This window comes from Megalobrama amblycephala, linkage group LG17 (assembly GCF_018812025.1).
Source record: "Megalobrama amblycephala isolate DHTTF-2021 linkage group LG17, ASM1881202v1, whole genome shotgun sequence".
In the NCBI taxonomy this organism is placed as follows: Eukaryota; Metazoa; Chordata; class Actinopteri; order Cypriniformes; family Xenocyprididae; genus Megalobrama; species Megalobrama amblycephala.
The window spans coordinates 19072172-19094276 of NC_063060.1; the positions used below are offsets into that span (position 1 = coordinate 19072172).

A 22105-nucleotide genomic window follows, 5' to 3' on the forward strand; every position below is an offset into this window, starting at 1 on the left:
TCTTTTACCATTAAAATTGCAATAATTCTTTTAAAATGCACCATATTCCCATTATTAACAATACATAAACCCAAGATTATTTATCTAATAATTAAAAATATAGAATAATATAATTATCTTGATTATATAGCAATATTACTAAATTGCATCTTTTTAATGTTTTTTTTTTTTTTTTTTTTTACTTAAAGTTAACCTTCTGCCTTAACCAAATCAACAAACTGTAACCAAATAACTCAAGCATCATTCCATGAATAAAAAAGGTGTTAAATATAATATAAACAGTAACACTTTATTTCGATGGCGCACTTTAGACATTCTACTAACTATAAGTAACTTTGCAACTACATGTCAACTAACTCTCAGTAGAGTTTTAGTATTGTCTGCTTAATATCGGCAAACACTTTATTTGGATGGTCAGCCAACAGACAATCTTCTGACTGTAGCTTTGTCGACTACATGTCCTACTAACCTGAACCCTAACACCTAACCCTAACCCAGGGGGTCTCCGAACTCGGTCCTGGAGGGCCACTGTCCTGCAGAGTTTAGCTCCAACCCCAATTAAAAACCAGCTAATCAAGGTCTAATTAGGCATACTAGAAACTTCCAGGCAGGTGTGTTGAGGCAAGTTGGAGTTAAACTCTGCAGGACAGTGGCACTCCAGGACTGAGTTCGGAGACCCCTGGACTAACTTAACAGTCTACTAACAGTCAACTACAGTCTACTAATACTCTAATGAGAGTTAGTGGACATGCAATTGCAAAGTTACTTATGTCTAAAGTAGACTGTCAAAATAAAGTGTAAACATTACAATGGAGCTCTTGACTTCTTTTGCAGTAAAAATATCTAGAAATTATTAAAACAAGTTTATTGTAATATAAATTTATATTAGGTTTTCATAGACTACACCTCAAATATATGCTTATTTTGTCTATCTGCTCAGGCAGCCTTTTCGCTTTAACATGTTTATCCTTACAAGAAGTGGAAAAATCTTCCAGTGCAGAAAGACGAAATATACTTGCAAGAGAAATAAGCAGTGCTGCTTCTTCAGTAAATTTATCTTTTTAGGTATTTAAACTGGAAACTTGAGACAAAAAATTGGGGAAAACATTTGATAAGAATAGTTTTGTGATCTCACCTCTGCTGTGTAGTCCACACAAAACAGAAAAGAAAAATATATATATGTAAAACCACGTCGTACCGATAGAACTGCGCTTGCGTGAAGCGACTTGGCAAAGATTGCCACTCCCCGCCCTCAATCACAAAGAGAAGAATTTGCTGAAATCCTTCACAGATCCCAGCCCCCAATAAACCTCATAGCAGTATGTCATACACCCTGGGCAGATAACCAGAATGCATCAGGATAAATCTTAATCAACACTGGAGCGGTAGGTGACAGGAGAGGGGAGCTGGAATGTAATGTGACGTTAGTGCAGTCTAAGTGAATTCTGTTGGGCTGTGCCAAAGCTGTTATTAATGGTGTGTGTTTCTGAGTTATTGAGCTTTATGTTGTGGCTGGTACTTCTCTCTGAAGCAAAGAGGGCAAATGTAGTTCAAAAGGGCAGCGGGGAGTAACTTTTTCTCTGTGGAAATGCTAGTCTGGGCTGGTGTTATGGTGTTGCAATTGACAAACAGATGAAGGAAGAACAACATACGGGAAAAGGAACTCATTCTAAAAAACAGTTACAGTTCTAAAAGAGATTTTATGGTTTTAGACCAAACCAAAATGTGAACGGAATTTGAAACAATGCAATGAACAAAGGGATGAACATTTATATTGGATGTACTACAAAAAAAGACAAAGAAACAACACAACTACTGTTCTGGTCTCTGTGCTTTCCACAGAAATTCCTTTCAATGCTTTCTAGCAAAAGAAGTGTTGTGAAGATTTGCTAAAACATGCTGCGTCTGTCTGTTTGTTTCACCAGCATCACAAAGGGCACAAGAAATTACATCAGAGACCTCCGATCTTTTGGAGCTGAGACGTCATCAATCGGTCGTAAATCAAAGTCCAACCTTGAGGCAAAGATCAGCACATTCAAATGTCAGAGTTCACATAAACCAATAATTCATTTGGGCTGGGCTCTGGTTTAAGCAGTCTTCAAAATGTTAAATGCACAACTTTATCTGTGATTGTTCATGCAGTAACATGTCACACAATATTTCATTTTGACGCTGATAATGTTCATATTGACCCAAATCCATTTTAAGTCAATATTTTGATAATGCTTGTAATTGATGAATGAAATTAAGTGAATAAATTAACTGAAAAAAAAAAAAAATGAATAAATAAACATATACGTGAAAAGTTACTATTGTTGAAATACAGACTTCAAGTTTTTAATTTGCTTCAGTGTACCAACAAACAAAAAGATCTGTGACCCATGAGCAAACATCTGGCCTAAGAGTACAACTGGTATAACATGACTAGAAAATCAATGCAAAATAAGCTTTGTGTTGACAATATTGATTAATACTTAATTAAATTAAAACAATTAAAAGAAAAATAAGGGAAGGGAAAAACATCCACTTTAGTCATGACTCTTATTTATTGTTCCAGTGTTAATGAACTAATCTTAGAAATTAACAATGACATCCTTCTCAATATACTCTGTACACTGGAAAACAGTATGGAGTCAATGGTTTAAGAACATTTTTACTATAAAATTTGCTTTATGACTGGTGATGACAATAAAAAAGGAAAATCATTTTGATTAAATTTATCATAATTACAAATAATGTGGTTCCAGTGGTTCATGTGAAGATCCTTCCATAACAAATGGACGGTTTGAACCTCAAAATCTAGAGAAAACACAATTTTGTCACAATGCTTTGAACATTTTCAAGACAAAACCAAAACAATACATCTGTTTAACCCAGATGAGATAAATCAGAATGGTTTGAAATTGAAATGATGGCAAAAAAAAAATACAACCATAAAATACAAATATGTTAATTAAAATAAAATAAACAAACACCTCTAACAAACACACTACATTGCAGAAATAAATAATTCTAGAGGTTATAAAGGTGGCGAATCACAATAATAGCAAAATGTTTCTTGTGTTGTTCACACAGCATCTCTATGACACAAAAAGCTTGTCCAAAAAAATGTCACTGTCATGGAATCACTCTGCTGCTGTGAAGAGAAATCGTGTGAAGAAAAGCTCTTCTGGTGCCCCTTCAATCCCCGATTTCAAAGCCATAAGATGTTTACATGGGAAACTTATAGTTGGGTAACTGTTTAACAGATCAGAGGGCGTAAATCATGGACACCAAACCACTTGAGACTGAACTCTTTCATGAGTGAAATAAACACGTCAATTACTGCCATTGCACATTATGCTTGTGCTTTAAACGGCAACTCACAAGAAACGTTCACTACTGGTTGATTCTGGCACACGTTACTCTCTCTAAAACATTCAATAAATTGTGAAAGCAAGATTCAGATTGAATTGTCCCTCCTTCAGCTAGTGATCACAGAGGTGTATCACACTGAAAGTAAAAAAAAAAAAAAAAAAACACAGAAATGGGCATTGATATTTTCACATCAATGTCATTAGGTAGTCTTACATCCAAAATCAACTATTTTTTTTTGCAGTTTAGTGTTGTAACAAAAAATGCATCAGAAAAAAATTCCTGAGTGCCGTTTGTTCTAACAGAGATATTTAATGGTCATTTTATGTATTGTTTATGCTTTGCTGATGATCTACGTTCAGATTTCTCCATGTAGGTTCACACTTCCAAATGAGTTTACACAAAAACAATTTTCTTCACTATGAATTTGTTTGATTAGACCATTTTAATTTGATAATCGAACAAAACAAGTGTCATGCGAGATCCTGCGATCTTTGATACCCTGTGTTAAACCATCACAAATCAGTTCAATCTTATAAGAGCTTTTTTTTTCTCATTTTCTTTTAAAATTCACATAGAAGTGTGCAGATTAGTGAGCAACATCCACTGCAACGGCATCATGCTTGAAACAAAAGATTTAAAAGGAAGGGCAAGGCTTCAGTCCTACTCTATTTGACATTATCTTTATTGACAAATATATGCATTATTTGAACAACTGTAGCTTCATAAATATGTTTGCATTTGTCAATAAGAACACCTTGACACTTTATCTTCAATTCCAGAATTCCAGTTTCAGAAAGATCAACCTTTTTTCTCTCTCTCTCTCTCTTCAGATCACCACAATCCAATTAACAACCTCGTCTTTCCAGATGGGCGAAGTATCCGTTAGCATTAATATGTACAAATCTACTTTTAAAAAATAATTTTTGATCCACTTACTCCTCCAAGCAACATTCGTGGTGCAGGGTGTGCTCTGAAAGTACCAAAGGCATGTTAAAGCAGACTCTCTCAAGTGTTGTCCTCTAGTGCAGAGTAGCATAGATAATCTCCATCATGGATGTCCGGTATTCCACGGGTGAATCAAAAACTGGAGTATTTGGAACAGATAAGGCCTCTGCTCAAGATCACTAACACAGACCAAAAACAGATGACAACCCCCACACCCTGCCAGATTTTAAGTACAACGCCAAAGCGATGTTCTAGTGAGCTGAAGGACAGCAAATGGCTCCCATCCCATAATGCCAGGGTTTAGGCCAAGGCCATGGGGCACCAAGTGTCCCCTCTCACGGAGTTTGCCACGTCAGCTGTGGACGTCAGGCCTACATTCGTGTACAGACTCTCCTGGCCGGGGTACTTCACCATGGAGCCTGTCGTGCCCGGAACATCAACTTGGCCCACCAGCGTTGAAGAGTTGACCTGGATCAAACAAGAGAATGTCAGTATGAGAAATAAAAGGCAAACCATGTTGTTGCAATCAAATGGTCAATTTGAATAATGCCTTGAAAGCACAAAATGTTGCAAGTTTTATGAGTAATGTGGAGGAATCATTTATCAAACTTTGCTTACAATGTATTTCGTTAGTCCACTTTAGACTAGAACTCTCATTCATTTGCAACTCTCATTAGAGTATTAGACTGTTAGATTATGGTTATTAGAATTAGTTGACATGTAGTTGCAAAGTTACATATAGTCAGTAGAAAGTCTGTTGGGGGGGGCATCAAAATAATGAGAGTTAGTTGACATGTAGTTACTGCAAGTTTTTATTTGTAAGGTTTGGTACATTTTATTGCTTAAATTTTACTACACAAATGCAGCCTTTCAAAATGATAAATGTGACCCTGGACCACAAAACCAGTCATAAGTCGAACGGGTATATTTGTAGCAATAGCCAACAATACACTGTATGGGTCAAAATTATCGTTTTTACTTTTATGCCAAAAATCATTAGGATATTAAGTAAAGATCAAGTTCCAAGATATCTTGTAATTTTCCTACCGTAAATGTATCAAAGATGTATTTTTGTGAGTGGATATGCATTGTTAAGGACAACTTTAAAGGTGATTTTTCTCAATATTTTGATTTTTTTGCACCCTCAGATTCCATATTTTCAAATATTTGTATCTCAGCCAAATATTGTGTCATCCTAACAATCCATCAATGGGAAAGTTTAAGCTTTCAGATGATGTATACATCTCAATTAAAAAAAAAAAAAAAAACGATCCTTGTGACTGGGTCACAAATAAGAGTTCATTAACTTACTGATGTTACAGGCACCTGCGTTGATGAAGGACTGTTCTTTGTGCACTCCTCCGAATTAGAAGATGATGAAGAAGTTGGAGTCATGGGAACAGAACTACTTCCTGTGAATTATTTTAACAAGTTAGTTGACCTGCACTTGACCATGGTGGAATCATAGCCTACCTAAATGAAAGCTTTTTCATTTTTATTAACATACCAGATGATCCCTTTGTTTTGTTCAAGGATTTTGGTTTTCTTTTCCTTGTCTGAATACCTTCTTTCTTCATGGCAAGGGGCCTTGGCACCTAAAAAACATGAAACCAGATTGTAAAAAAACTCTATTGAGAGGCTTTTGCTTTTTCTGTCTTTTTTTTTAATTCGCGTTTATTTTGATTGTATCAAATCGTTTTATTGACGGAATATGTATTAGCTTACCCCATGTAACTTTGTGTAAAGTCCACACGCGTTGCACACGGGCTCGCCGTCTGCGTTTCTGCGCCACAGTGTCGTAGTGCTCGTCTGGCAGTTTGCACATGACAGGCCGATCCGCCTTGAAGACGACTGGAGACAAAAGTAATTAACAATGTCATTAATTGATAATAATAAAGATCAAACCTTTTACATTTATTAATCCAAAGTGGTAGAATGAAATCGATTGTTGCTAATTTCTTAATGTTTCTAGACATTCAACCTATACGGAATATTTCAACTTTTTTTTTTTTTTTTACTTGTATATAATGTGAACAATTCATTGCATAAACAATTCAAATGAAAAAGGGCTTCGATTACACAAATATTAAAATAAATAACTTTTAATTTTTAAAAATATTTGCACACTGTCTTTTTGTAGCCTAAACAATTAACATTTAATGTCTGCAAACTTGTCAAGCCAATAAAAATAGCGTTTATTATAGGAGTAGACCTGTGAAGATGTTCCCAGATAACCTCTGGCTATTGTTTGAAATAAATAGGCAGGAAATTGAGTGGTTAAGTAGCTCATCAAGTCGATGCTCACCATACGCTTCTGAGGTTTAATTAATGGTCGGCTGAGTCCATTCATTTTGCTGTACAGACCGCAGGCGTTACAGAGAAAGTGACCCGTGCCGTCGCGTCTCCACAGCGGGGTGGAAATGGAGCCGCAGTTGACGCACTCACGGCTGTCCACCATGTCCTCCAGCAAATCTGAGACACAGACAGTTCCCCGTCAGTCAACATCACATTCACCATCAACTTCAATGTGTGCCAAATGAATTGCGCAGACTTGACAGACTAATAGCATTAATGAAAGATGTGAATATTGCTTTTCTCTGTAAACTCTTTTCTCGTTTTAACTGATGTACAAATTTACAGATCCACGAAATCTGGAATAGCCTACTATTTTTCGGAGAAGCTTGTAATTACATACACATTTTCTAATTGCAAATAATTATATTAACGTGCACACTTACGCAGAACAATAAATATTAGCTACCATGGGCTGCAAATTGAGAACTTCGTTAACAGGTATTTTGTTACAATTATTTAAAAACCTGTGCATTTCAATGACGTTTACATTAAAAGTTTCATTAGACTATAGGCTACACAATTATCTGTCGCTGTTTTTGTGTTACTTTGTTCTTTTAAAAGTAAGAATTAGTAAATTTAGTTAGATATCACATAGGCCTATATATTTTTGATATGACTACCCCTACTTAAGGCTTGAACTCCCAAAGTCAGAACAAAAGATTAGAAGGTCTTAATAAATGTTATTATTTTTTTACACACAAGTAACAAAAAAAAAAAAAAAAAAAAAAGGGTCCCAACTGATATTTCAAACATTTCTGTAATGATACAAGTTATATTACAAAAAAATGAGCCCGATATCTCGTATTTTCACCTGTCGCCAAACAGGCTAGTTGCTAACGAACACAAGTCGCGTTACCCGAGGGAAGCAGCCATAACTGCCTTTTTTTATTTTCTTTTTTTTCATCATTTTCTGTCGGTAAGATGTCTTACTGCTACTGACATTTATATAAGACATTTTATAGATTTAAGTATCACAAATACATCACAAAACGTCAATATTTTATTTAAAAAATAATAAATAATAATTATAATAATAATAAAAAAATACGTTGAACTACCTGTGAGACTGGCGCCATATTACAATTAAAATTACCTGTGCCTCAACATTTAAAATAATTAAATAGCTAAAAAAAATAAATAAATAAATTACAATTGGATTTTTTACAAACTGCCCAAAATGTGAGGGAACGAGGGTTTTGAATTTCACAGTCAGTCAAGACTTTTGATATTATGAATATAGCTATATCTTACCTCCATTTGGTCCCCTGATGGACAGTGGTGCGCTTCTTGACTGCAGGGAATGCAGCATGGAGTTCTCGAAGGGCCCCGCTGGCCACGCCGCCGGTAACTGTGATAGCTGTGGTGCAACATAAGGAGGATATGGGCTTGTGTAAGATCCACTTATTGGCCGTGAAAGGTACTGGTCTCGACCGTTTACATTCAGAGTATTAGTGTAGTTGGTATCCCTCGATGTGCCGTTATTCATAGGCGGACTAGGGGAGTAGTGGAAACGGTTGGAGGTATGTGGGCTTCCAGTGCTGTAGGACGGGCTCTCTGGTGCGGACTGTGACCAGACCGAATGACTGCTCACCGCATGGCTCGGCTGGGATGACACGTTGGGTTGTAGGTAGGACAAACTGGGTATCATCGTTCCAACGCGAGACGTCGGCACATAAACGGGAGAATTGGGGTTGGAGTGCATGTAGCTGGCCGATGGCGAGTCGTTATAACCGGCCTGACTCTGGGCCGCGGCGATGGCCAAGGTCTGATACATGTCGGTAGGGTCCACAATTAGGCCTCCCTTATGCGTCTCCCTGGTGTGTCCACCTGAGATGATGAGTTTGTTGCCCTGGTCTAAATCCGTGAAGAGTGTAACGTCGTCAGAATTGGGCAGGGCGTTGTTGGGATGCCCAAAGTGAACGTAGGAGTGTAGGGGCCTGCCCTCGGCGCGACGAGTTCCCACCGCGTCCAGGTGCGTCGGCGTCGGTGATCTCAGCCGGTCCCTCCGGTCAGTGTTCAGGTAGGTCTGCTCAGCCGGAGACCCTGGGCTGCTGCTGGACACTTCGCGTTTGACCATGGACCAGCTGTTATCACCCAGGTCCATCCAGGATCCCTTTTATATCTCACAGTGCGTGGAAAATGGAGATGCAAAGTGCACTAAAATGGGAACATAAATGTTTTGTAAGAAATGTTGGAATATAGAGCATAATAAATGGGGGGAAAAAAGGTCTTCAACGAAAAAAAAAAAGCTGAGAGAACGCGAGAGCATACTTTATACTTTATCATCAAAATGTCAAAGAGCATTTAGAGGAGCACAAAGCATAAAGATAATAAACTTAACCAACTGTTAACGTTTCGCTGAATGTTTATTGTGGTGTAGCTTTAAAACATTAAATATGAAACAGGCAATGTTCACTTTTTCTTGTGCCGCTGAGACACAGTTTCACTTAAGAAAGCTCGTAATGGTCAGCTACAAACTTACTCAAATCATTCATGATTATTGTGCCATCTTGTAGTATTGTAAAATTAAAAGTTGAGCTCCATATCTGAACACAACTTCACTAAATTCCAAGAAAACACATGCGCGCACACATACACACCCCATACAGGGCTTTACACTGAAGATCTGAATCCATCCGTGTCCTGAGTCCGTCCTCCCTCTTGATGTAGTCTCATCATAATTACCAAAAAAAAAACCACACAACGTAACAGATAGGAAACAAAACGTAATATGTCTTTGCAGAAAAGAGATAACCACTTGATAAGACCCACAACAGATAAGAGAGAGAGGCAGGGAAAAAAAAAAAAAACAATTCCCAAAATGATTTAGACTCTCCTCAGCTGGCACCGAACTCAGCACCAAGACAAGAGCTGGGAAGGAAATTTATAATCAAGACACGAATAGTATAAGAGAAGAAAAAGTCACCACTGACCTATTGGTGGTTTGCCATAAGTTGGTGTTCGCAGGATCCAGCGGTTATGTGGTTGCAGGACTTGGAGAACTATTACGAATGAAAGTTCTCTGTTCACTCGTGACGATGTTTAAGAGAGGAGGCGCCTCGTGTGCTCCGAGGCTCTGATTGGATTCCAGCTTGAGCAAACACATCTGCTCGATAGGGGTGCTGCTCTTCACTTTCCACCTTAACTTAGTTTTGATGTCCTTGATGTCGAATGGAAAATGCAAGTCTTATAAATCTGACTACATTTTCACAAAGGGAAGGAACATGTTTAATTGCTTCAGCGGATTTTTTTTGGACAAGCTATATATATTTATAGATTTTCCCTGAAAGAGAAGGTGTGATTTTGATTGACAACAAACAGTTAATAAAATTGCCGATATGAAATATCGGTGTAATTTATAGCACTTCTTTTAAAAAAATTGAGCGATTACTGCCAAACATAAATGCTATACGTAAATTAGACACTATGTTTAGACTATCTTAAGGCAACTGGCAGTTAGACAAGAGGTAATCAGTCTTACTTTTCCAATTAAAATTAAACCGAACTACCTTTTTATGTAACTGACTAGTTAGGGTATGAAGAAAGAAATTAGATGACTACTAAGCAATACAACCGGCCACATGTAAAGCGCTCATGAATAATTTTTTATGTCTTTATTTTAATTGTGTTTTGTGAAAAAAATAATAGTATACCGTGAGAGTAATCACGAAAACAGAATGATGAAATCACTTCTATTTGTTTCGATGTTGAACCTTGTCTGTGCTATGCAAATTGGGGTCGTTGCTAATTAGTTCATCTAAGACGATGGGGCATCATTTAGGATTGTAAAAGATCCTACACAAACACCCAGCGGGCAATAGGCATTACTGAGTGCTTCACTTTGAACAGATGATAATTCATTCAGGCAGAATATACATTGTATTGTGACCTGATCAAGTAATGGAGGATGCCAATTGGATTAATCATTCTGAAGTCGTGAGGGTCTCTGACTCTTTTGTTGCCCAGTTTATTCGATAACCAACACTGAATTATTTTATTATTTGCAACACAATTAAGTTAAATACTCAAGTATAGCCTATATATATAAGTAAATAATACAATTATTTAGGTTATACTGTTATATTATTTAAAAAAATTGTTATAATAATATTGACAAATACATTTCGAACAGTAATGCGCTCAAAAATCAAGAAAAAACAAGAATCTGAAGCCATTTTATTGACTCTTCATCAAGTAAAAAAAAAAAAAAAAATTAGCATATTTTAGACAGTGTATTTTTTTATCACGCACAGGGATTATTATTTTCTAAATAAATATCACTCTCCTCACTGTATGAAAAAAAATGCGCCTGTGCTATGGAAAATAAAAAGTTTTTCTGCATATAGTCGCTTGAAATTGGAGTGTTGGTCCATGGCTTAGTACAAACGCTGTCCAGACAGATTCATACGAGCACGTGAGAATACATGATCCGTCTGTCTGCTGTCTGACAGATGAGCTGCTCGATCGGCCATGATGTGTGTCTGTCTCATAATAAAGGAGGAATCATCAAAAACGCAGTGAAATCAAATCGCCAGCTGTCTTTTCTTTAGATGGACCAAAAAAAAAAATATTTTCAGCAGGAAAACGAAATTACTGACATAGAATTGTATCTGTGATCTGTAAGAACTAAACAAATTCCGCTGCCTGCAGAGCTGACAACTAACATTAAAGTCTTAAAATTGAAAATACAAATGAACAAATCGCATTGTTGTTATCAAACAAATATCAGTAATAATTAATAATGAAAAATTAATAATAACAATTTCAGTAGATACAAGTAGCTAAGTAAGACGCAAAATTAGCCCTACTATAATCATGCGAAGCACTAAAATAAACTAAACTACACATCTTTTTTTTCATTTACATACATGGAATATTGCGAGCATGGAGAAATACTCTGTATTTCAGTATAGATACTAATATCACAGTTATAATCACACTGCTGTTTAATGAAGCCAGGAAAACAAATTTAACTTCACCGTCAATCGAAATAAACAGGTTAAAAATCGAAATCACATGCTTACAGTAATTTACGGGAATGAGTGCTTTCCTATAGTATATATGAAATTTCTTATAACTAGCCTATTTATTACATTCTAGCCCACTACAAAGAGAGTCTTTATCAGGCTGTCTCCATGTACTTTGACCCCACAATGTAAAATGAATTCAACGAACACAATAGAGACACAATGTCTGTGCCAATACGGTCTCTTATGCCTACAGCAGTGTTCACTGATATTAGTGACAATATTTTAATTCTAAATTATAATTATTATTCATTTTTTTTTTATTGCTGGTATTGCTTATAAACCCGATTTCTTGGGCAAGGCTTTTGTATCGTTTTTAGTAAATATAACGCTCTAATTGTCATAGCCATTTATTATTTGATAATTACTGCTACAAAATAATTTAACTAGTTTGCTTTCTATCTAGGAAAAAACTCATAATTCAACCGTGCATTTGATTAGACAGCTCCAGCAGAATAAAGGAAGCATGCTTGCCATTGGTAAATGTCATATTAGATATTTGCTTATGGCTCATCAGGTTGCTTCAAACAGTGTTTCTTGTAGAACAATCATTGCTAGATTCGTTTGCTTTGTGTTGTACATCACTAAAGTTGTTGCTGGATGAATGATGATGATGAAGTGATCAAATACTCATTACCTCTGGTGACATATTGTAAGGCAGGGTGTTGGCCTTTCCCTGGAAGAACACTCATTGTGGACATTAAGTCACCATAATGCAAGTGTTCAATGAGAAAAAATCTATACCCTTACAATGTTTAAAATATTAGTCTCAATTTATGTTCTTATTCATTAGCTATTTAAAGCTTTAAGATTTCAAGACTGTCAGGCCGACACAGACTAATGCTTTTTAATAACACCATTTTCTACAAAACAGAACACTTTGCGTTACTTCCTACATTTGAGTAATTCACTCTCCTTCCCATTACATTAAAATTTGACCTATTTACTTATGGTTTATGGCAGATGTTATGTTTTTATGCCTGGCACTGCCTTCTCCAGTTGAACTAAATGTCAGAGACTCTGTGGGGACAGTTGGAGGCATATATGTTGCTGTTTGCAATAGTAGATGATTAAACAAGAAGGTGTAAAAGCAACCTTTGTGTGTGCGTGTGTGTGTATGTGTGTGTGTGTGAGTTTATATATGGGGGCGTGTGGGAGAGGCCTTCGATAGTAAACGTGTTAACAACCTTCTCACAGATTTCTGGTCACACCCTGCCGGAGTCATGCAATTCACCACTGTGACAACTGTATTTTTTTGGCTCTTGGTCTCAGTAGTGAGAGTAATTCAGTGGAAATACAGAAGCATTGCAGAGGAAGTTCAAAAGAAGAACACTGAATGTCTTTTGAGTGCTTTGTCAGTATGTTGGGGTATAATAATAGTGGATGTGTATATCATTATATATATATATATATATATATATATATATATATATATATATATATATATATATATATATATATATATATATATATATATATACAGTCAAACCAAAATTTATTCAGACACCTTGAACATTTCATTCATTATTACAGTTTATTCACTATAGTTTAAAAAAAAAATGGTAATAAAATATGACAAGATCTCAGAGTTAAACAGTGTCAGAAAAAAATAATCTTAATTATGTCAGATAACACTTAAGCAACACATGGTCAGGACAAATTGTCTGAGTAATTTTTGGATCTTCTACAAAAAAAAAAAAAAAAAAATATATATATATATATATATATATATATATATATATATAGTTGAACTGAATTGTTACTACACTCTAAACATGCTGAGCTGTTTCAATCCATGTTTGTGTCAAAAATGGACAAACCCAACCAGTGGGCTTATGTTATTAAAATGAAAAGGCTGACATGTTATTTTGATTCCTCTATTGTATGAAAATATAGGCTACTTATTAACAAGGCAAATTTACAATACATGGACTTTGAACTATTAGGCACTTTGTGAGGATTCCTCATGGTGCCATTTGTTCCTTCCTTTGAAATACCATAATAATAATAATAATAATAATAATAATTTACTATATTATTATTAATAAATAAATAAATTCATGTAGTGTTTATTGGCTTCATTGTTTGTTTTTTTCTCTGGCTGGGATTCAGTGAAAACTTTACAGATATCAGTATCAGTTAGATATGGTATTTTCAAAACCTGTTTTGAAAATATTTAGTGTCCCTGTAGTTAAATCCGCAACAGGGCTGCTGGTTGTACACATTAAGACAATGACCAAAAAAAAAAAAAAAAAAAAGAACCTTCAACTCCAAACAGTTTGCCATGGGTTATTAGGCAGTGAAGAGCCAAGAGCAGTCAAGCACATTAGATGACCTATGAAAGATGAGCTAGGATTACAGATAAGAGTCCCAGTCATTAGTCTTTTCATTCAAGTGTTTAAGAAACTATTAGAGCCACAAATGATAGTTGTTAGAGTCTGTCTATTCTCTATATACACCAGATATAATGATGTGTTCAGGTGGAGGTCTGTTGGCAAATTAAATGAAAGTGAGAAAAACTTAAGTTATTTAAAAATGATTTACTAATATACTAATACTACTACTACTACTAACAATAATGTTAATAATAATATTAATTATTAGTTAATCAAAATAGTAAAAAGTAGACCTAAAGGCCTTTTATTAGGAAAAGCTATAATATAATATAATATAATATAATATAATATAATATAATATAATATAATATAATATAATATAATATAATATAATATAATATAATATAATATAATATAATATAATATAATATTGACATTGTTGTTGATGAATATATGAATATCACATATATAATGACAAAATATAGGTAATTTATTTCTGACACTGGAACAATATCAATACATACATATCCAAACTAAGTTCCATTACAAACACCCTAACAGTATTTTTTTCCAGTTTATTTACTGTATTGTATTCGATTCCTGATTACTTGACGTGGATTCACATGAACTCAAACTGAGAGGTTCTGGTGCATTTGCCCTTTTGTGTGAACAATATGAGGAAGATCACACAACACTGCCCTGCATTTCAGTTTGTGCTTCACCTTTGAACCCTTCATTTCAGACCTCAGAGTGAAATCAATACTGTTTATCCACTGTGTGTCTGTATTCACTACTACCACTACCACTTTTGCCCTCCAAAAATAAAACACGATGAAGCTAACGTTCTTTGGGCCATGTTGTTTTTTCCATACACCATCCAATCAGCCTCCATCCTGTCGGGCTGTGCCTGTGTTTTGTCTAGGGGGGAAGGTCAGCTTTGTGGTACAGACTGTGGCTTTCCCTGAATCAGCTGTTTCAGCGCCAGTGGACGCTATCTGCTGTCTATTCTGACTTGTGCTACATCACCCGGGCCCAAGATTTGCTTGTGTGACTGAGTGATATCTCATGGATAGGCAGTGGATCACTGACATGATATTCTAAAATAGCTTCATACTCAGTACAGTTTTGCACTGTATGTCAAAGACAATGAGGTATAACTTCATTATCTTTTCAGACACGTCACCTTTAAATATCATTAAAAGAATAGATCATTCAAGAATGACATTTATGGAATTCAAACCCATGACTTTGTTTTATCTGCATATAATGCACCTACTGGTCACTCTATTGCACAAAGTACTTAAAGGGGGACTGAAGCTTTCCAGCTTCAAAAATGCCTATAGACGTAACATTAAAATGGTCCCCTTGTGCACCATATTTCAGTTTCTCTGAAGCCAAATAATAGCTTTGCGTGATGGAAAGACCAAGATGAAAGTTATTCACAGCATTTTTGCAAACGTAATCAAATGTTTTATTGCAAAAAAAAATAAAATAAAAATAATAATAATAATAATAATAATGTTTTTAAAAGAACTGTTTATTCAATAATTAGCCATTGCATATTAATATGAACCTGCCAAGGAGAGCACATCGGTATTTTCAGTGAATAACTACTAACTACTTGTTTGTCATCTAGAGCTATCAGAAAAGTTTGAATATAGTAAACAAGGCTTTTATGATGACTTTTAATGATCTAGTCCCTATTCATTGTAAGTGCATGGAAAAGACATTAGCATGGAAAAGCACATGGAAGTTATTCAGGTTTGAAACAGCATTAGTATTATTTTATTTTTTATTATACTATGATCTGTTTGAATATTGAATTCTGATTGGCTGGAAGGTGTGCAATAAAACCTTTTAATGCACAGTCAGTTGCATAGTATATTAATGCATTGTTTTCATTGCAGCATACACACATTACTCACACACAGAGATTATATTTCTCAGAAATTTCAAATAAATGAAATCTTACAGACATGTTAAATCAAGCCGTAACTGATGAAAACAACCGTCTTTTTCACCCTTCCGGCCAAATATTGCACTGCAAACATCAATGACTCCTGGCAAATGGTATAAGCGGTATAATCCATATAGCTGTGCATTAAAGGCACAAAATGTAAGATTTTTGGATTCAAATATCCAAAAACAACTAGAACAGTGTTACATGTTTTGTTGACTTGTGTACTTACATTATCCCAGATGTTTTCAAGAATGTTTAAATCCAGAGAAATTTGCCAGGACACGGACTGCATCCGTGTGTCGCTTATCAGTGATGTCATACCTGCGTTACCCTTCATTTCTGGTTTTAATTTGTAGAAACCATGGAAACACCAAATACGCTTTAAAGGTGCCATAGAACTTTTTTTTAAAAATATGTAATATAAGTCTAAGGTGTCCCCTGAATGTGTCTGTGAAGTTTCAGGTCAATAATATAATTTTTTTTAATTCATTTTTTTAACTGCCTATTTTGGGGCATAATTAGAAATGAGCCGATTCAGGGTGTGTGGCCCTTTAAATCTCGTCCTCCACGCCCCAAGAGCTCGCGCTTGCCTTAAACAACATAAAAAAGGTTCAAACAGCTAATATAACCCTCAAAATGGATCTTTACAAAGTGTTCGTCATGCAGCATGTCTAATCGCGTAAGTACAGTGTTTATTTTGATGTTTACATTGATTCTGAATGAGTTTGATAGTGCTCCGTGGCTAACAGCTAATGCTACACTGTTGGAGAGATTTATAAAGAATGAAGATGTGTTTATGCATTATACAGACTTCAAGTGTTTAAAAATGAAAATAGCGACGGCTCTTGTCTCCGTGAATAAAGTAAGAAACGATGGTAAGTTTAACCACATTTAACAGTACATTAGCAACATGCTAACGAAACATTTAGAAAGACAATTTACAAATATCACAAAAAATATCATGATATCATGAATCATGTCAGATATTATTGCTCCATCTGCCATTTTTTGCTATTGTCCTTGCTTGCTTACCTAGTCTGTTGATTCAGCTGTGCACATCCAGACATTCTGCCCTTGTCTAATGCCTTTCATAATGTTGGGAACATGGGCTGGCATATGCAAATATTGGGGGCGTACACCCCGACTGTTACATAACAGTTGGTGTTATGTTGAGATTTGCCTGTTCTTCGGAGGTCTTTTAAACAAATTAGATTTATATAAGAAGGAGGAAACAATGGAGTTTGAGACTCACTGTATGTCTTTTCCATGTACTGAACTCTTGTTATTTAACTATGCCGAGGTAAATTCAATTTTTGAATCTAGGGCACCTTTAATATATTACATGTTTTATTAAACAAGGGAACAACTGTTTTGTTAAATTTATAGACAGAAAACTAATTATTGTTATATAGCTCAACACTTTTAGTCGTATTGTTTGAATCTTGTTTTCTTGATTTTCTGAGACTGCATGTTTTCACCATGCCTCAGAGAAAAACAATACTTTGTCAGGTAGCTAACATAGCATAATCAGATGCAGCTTTATTTTTAGTAACAGTAATACAGCATTTTCTCCGTCATACAATATGTTTTAAAATTAATTGCATGCCATTTATCAACGCAAGCCATCAAGCATTTGATATTCTATGATATTCAATATGATATTCTAATATGGATCTAGCTTACTGCAGTGTGCAACAAGTGTCTCATAGCAGCCGGCGAGCAAACGCACAGAGTAATGTTATAACATCTGTTTCAAGACACTCAAATGTATCTAATATGATAAAACAGTGCTGCGTTGCTCCATATATGCTTGACTGGAAGAAGTGGAAGCAGCGACTGTAGGCATAATAAAAGTTCCGCTGCTCTCGAGGCGTGTGTCGCGCTCGTCTCTCATTAGCAATCGCTCCAGCAGCCTCGTTCAGCTCCAACATCACTCGGTCCTGCTCAGCTTCATACTACAGTAATGTTAATAATCTCATCCATGAACTTGATTTCTCCCCAACTCCCATCCTGAATCTTTTCCACCGGCTGTGAGGTGAAGACGACAACTCCCAAGATTCCGCGCTCAATCTCGCCGTCATCAAGCTACTCCTTTGTTTTGAATAGGTGAACTCTAGTGGCGAAAAGTTACATTGTGTGCCAATTTGACGCACTCCATGGCATGCATTAAAATCATTTAATGCATGGATTATCCCTTACTAATTTTTTTTTTTATTTTGTCAGTTTTTATTTTTTTCAATTTAGTTTAATTTTCAGTTTAATTTTATTTCCAGTTAGTAATTTGAGTGCTTCAACTTAAACTTATTTTAGTTAGTTGCAACGGCAACATTTCTCGTTTTTTGTTATATTTTAGGTCTTTGATCTCATATTTATATTTTATTTCAGCTTTATTTCAAAAGTGTTATTTGTGTTTATTTAAAAGTTTTGGCTTTAGTTAACAATAATATATGGCTTTGAATGTCTTTGAGACCTTTCGCTTTTTGTACGGACAGTACTCTTCACCTCTACATGGAAAAATATGGTCATGCCTCAGACAGTTTTCTTTCCATTTCCATTTCTTTGTCTGGCAAACAAAGCTGTGCACTTTATTTATGATAAGATCTCACTGTGCTCCAATGGAGTGAGGGCCCAAAGAACATGGCCACCATGATATGGCACTGTTTCCTCTTTTCATTTATAGCTGTACAAATTCATCTTGTCCTCATGACCTCCATGTACACACACACAAAATCCTAGAATTGCCTACTTACTGTAAGAGCTATTAACTTAAACATGCTTCACCTGTTCGAAGACTCAATACACTGAATAGGGTTGTTGAATCCAGTTTCTGTGGCATGACCAGGGTTTGTTTAGGCAGAAAAAAACATATGCATTCTACCTTCTCAATTATGTTTTTATCAGGTCATCAAACAGTCAAATTGTGATAATTCTTTCAGAACTAATGCTGTACCAGGTACTCGCTGTTTGCTGATGGAGGGAAATGAATGAATCTGGATCTGCTCCCTGTTTTAGAAAAAGAGAGAATGAGAGGTGTAATACTATCAAAAACCCATGTCACTTCTCCCAGACTAATTGGTTTTTATTTTTTGTTCCTTCTGCTCTTTTTCAGTCATATTTAAACAGAAGTGACCAGGCTGACATGCTATTTGGTTTTGTTGGGTTTGTTTTTGCACAGGGATCCAAGGACTTGAAGAAGCGGAACTTCAGAAAGGGAGTCGTATCAGGCAGATCTGCTGTATGTATAATACTAACATTGTGAAGTGGTTCTGAGAGGCGTGGGAGATCAGAGTTCTGTGCTGCAGACAGATATAAAGCACTTCCATGTAATGTCTCCACAGCACGTATGCAGACTGTTAGAACTGTCATTCTTTTAAGCAGGGCATTTTTTTAAAGAATCAATACCTTGGTTCTAGCACGTACACAGCTTGAGAAATGGGAGAATGTGAAACAAAGTGAAACAAAAAACATTTAAAGGTATAGTTCACCCATGAATTAAATAATTTAATCACCCTTTCTTTCTGAATTTCTATGACTGTGGAACACAAAAGGAGAAGTTGAACAGAATGTTCACACTGTTCTTTTCCAAACAATGAACAAGTATACATGTTATATATTTAATAAGATTTGTTTGATGAACAGATCAAAATTGAAATTAATTGAAATCATCATTAAGTGAAAATCTTCCATAGATCTCAGATCTCAATCATGCACATTTACATAACTTGGTGCTTGAAGTAATAATGAACATTCTGAACTTTTTTGAACTTTCTTTTTAATGAAGAGGGTAAGTACTCCAAAGCATGTGAATAAGAGGCATGTGATTGGCTGTCTGTTGACAAGCATCGAGCCGTAACATTCAAACACAGCATCGTTTGACACTGTACATGTTTGGCACCGCAATGCAGGGTTAGCAGCTCAAAAGTGGTACACGGTGCTAACCCTGCTTCTAATGCTGCCTTTACGTGCTATCAGAAATGTCCTACTTCCCACTTCTGAAGTCATAATTACGAGCTTGTCGCATTCAAGTGCTTTTTTGTTGGAAAGAACAGAAATCATGGAGGATTATTGTTGCCTATTGATTGGGAAAATCGCATTAAAACCCCAAATGATAGTTAGCGTCCCATTCATTGACAACCATATAAACATGTAACTAGGAAACTTGTTTTTTACAATAATTCTGATAGCACATGAAGGCAGCATAAATTACATGTGTGAAACATTCCTTCACCGGGGTTTAAACCAGTGTTTAGAATGATGATAACCCAGTGTTAAGTGCAGTGCGAAAAGCCTTAAGAAGTCATTATTTTAAGTCAATCAAAACATGATACTCTCACAAAATCAAAGAATGGAAGGCATCGGAATGCAAATAGTATAAAGTGTTTCAATTCAGGTGTTTCAAACTTCTGTTTATCACTGAACAAAGAACTTTGTCAAGAGTATACTGAATGGCCATAAAAGCCATGTCTTGAACATTGGGCGGGGGGGAAGGGGGGGAGGGGGGGTCTTTTTATCTAAACCCCTAAAATCTTGCCTTATACTCTTTCACCATTAAAATCATCTTAGGGTTATGTACATAACCTGGTTCCCTGATAAAGGGAACGAGACTATGGTAACGACAAGACCTACGCTACCATACTGAGAGGATGCCTGCATCACAGGTTGTGAAAAGTTTGCACAAGCATAAAACTGTGAATACAGGAAGGTCTCAACCTGAGAGGACCTGAGACCCTGGGGTTGAGTCCACATCCACATCCGATCCTCTTGCTAGTACCTTTGAGGCAGCCGTGCTTTGGGTAGAATGGGCCCTGACACCTAGAGGTAAAGTGACACTGCACATCTCATAGGCAAGGGAAGCAGCATCTGAAACACAGTGAGATACAGTCTGCTTGGAAGTGGTGGAACCTCGGTTGCACCCCACAAAGCAGACAAAGAGTTGATCAGAGTTACACCATTGGCCTGAGCTGTGGATATAAATCCTAAGAGCCCGGACTGGACATAACTAGTTAAGCCTCTTCTGCTCCTGAGTTTCAAACAATGAAGGAGGTTGTCAAAGGTTTGAAGAAAAACAGGATGAAATGGTGATGAAGGCACTTTTGGGATGTAATCCGGCCTAGAGTGCAATATCACCTTGACCAGTCATGGAGCAAAATCCAGGCAGCAGGAGATGACTAACAGGACTTGCAAGTCTCCTACCCTTTTAAGAGAGGTGTTAGCTACAAGCAAAGCTACCTTGAGAGCCAGAAGAAGCTTCTCTGAGGCTGACTCTAAGGGTTTGAAGGGAGCATCTTACAACCCTTCTAATACAATTGAAAGATCCCATGAAGAAACCTGTAGCCTGTAATTAAGCCTCAGCTGCCTAGCATTGGCAAGAAACGGGACACCAAGATATGTTTTTCCACTGATAAATCTTGTTGTGGCAATCCAAAATAGTTGCCACATACACCTTCGGGGTAGTGGGGGTTAGCCTAGCTGAAAGACAGTAGAAACTACAGTATTGAACCAACCTGGGAGTCAACTGGTTCAAGATGGCATTGCGCCGTCGCCAATGAAGTCATGCAGTAAGCGTGCTGCTAATTTAGTTTTAATGTGTTCCTAGAATGGCCGCAGATGAGGCATTAAGTGTATGATAGCACTGCGACCAACTTAACATTTTACAGAGTTTAATTTAGCAATGTGGTTGCTCATTTTTTCTAGATCAGTTTTAATTGTAAAATAGATTTGAACAAAAAAAATCAAGTGCTACAAACAGGCCGCATTGGCCATGACTTGATTGCAAACACATTACAAATACAAAAATAAGATGAGTAAAGAAAATGCAGTACTTCAATCACCCTTTATTTAAATATATGAACACAGAAAACCACTGTTAACAGGTTAATATAACATTTCCCATTCCATGACTAGTAAAATAATCGCAACTTACTCTCTGTAAAATAGCATAATCTGCAGGGTGATGGACACGGAGGTGGGTAAAAAGGTTGGTGGTGTTGCCACCCTTTGCACTGACTGTAGCCAGTCACATTCTGCAGATTGGGCTGTCTAAGGAGCTGTTTTCTTGGAAGCCAAAAAACACCTATACTGGCGAGCTTACTTTTTTTGGGTGTGGACAGAGCCTCTCACTCGCC

General features: G+C 36.2%; 1 protein-coding gene across 3 annotated transcripts; it reads right to left on the reverse strand.

Annotated features, from left to right (window-relative positions):
• Window positions 1-2527: 2527 nt before the first annotated feature.
• On the reverse strand, window positions 2528-9738 carry gata6 (GATA binding protein 6). 3 transcript variants are annotated; one of them, XM_048163866.1, is made up of 7 exons: window positions 9591-9738; window positions 7909-8814; window positions 6608-6774; window positions 6028-6153; window positions 5810-5897; window positions 5614-5714; window positions 2528-4770 (listed from the first exon to the last, which is right to left on the reverse strand). In XM_048163866.1, exons 2-7 carry the CDS (start codon window positions 8759-8761, stop codon window positions 4603-4605), a joined length of 1503 nt encoding a protein of 500 aa, XP_048019823.1. In that variant the 5' UTR covers window positions 8762-8814; window positions 9591-9738; the 3' UTR covers window positions 2528-4602. The 3 variants fall into 3 exon arrangements, with proteins under 3 accessions (XP_048019823.1, XP_048019826.1, XP_048019825.1); XM_048163869.1 differs by lacking the exon at window positions 9591-9738 and adding an exon at window positions 9258-9415; XM_048163868.1 differs by lacking the exon at window positions 9591-9738 and adding an exon at window positions 9140-9275.
• Window positions 9739-22105: the final 12367 nt, after the last annotated feature.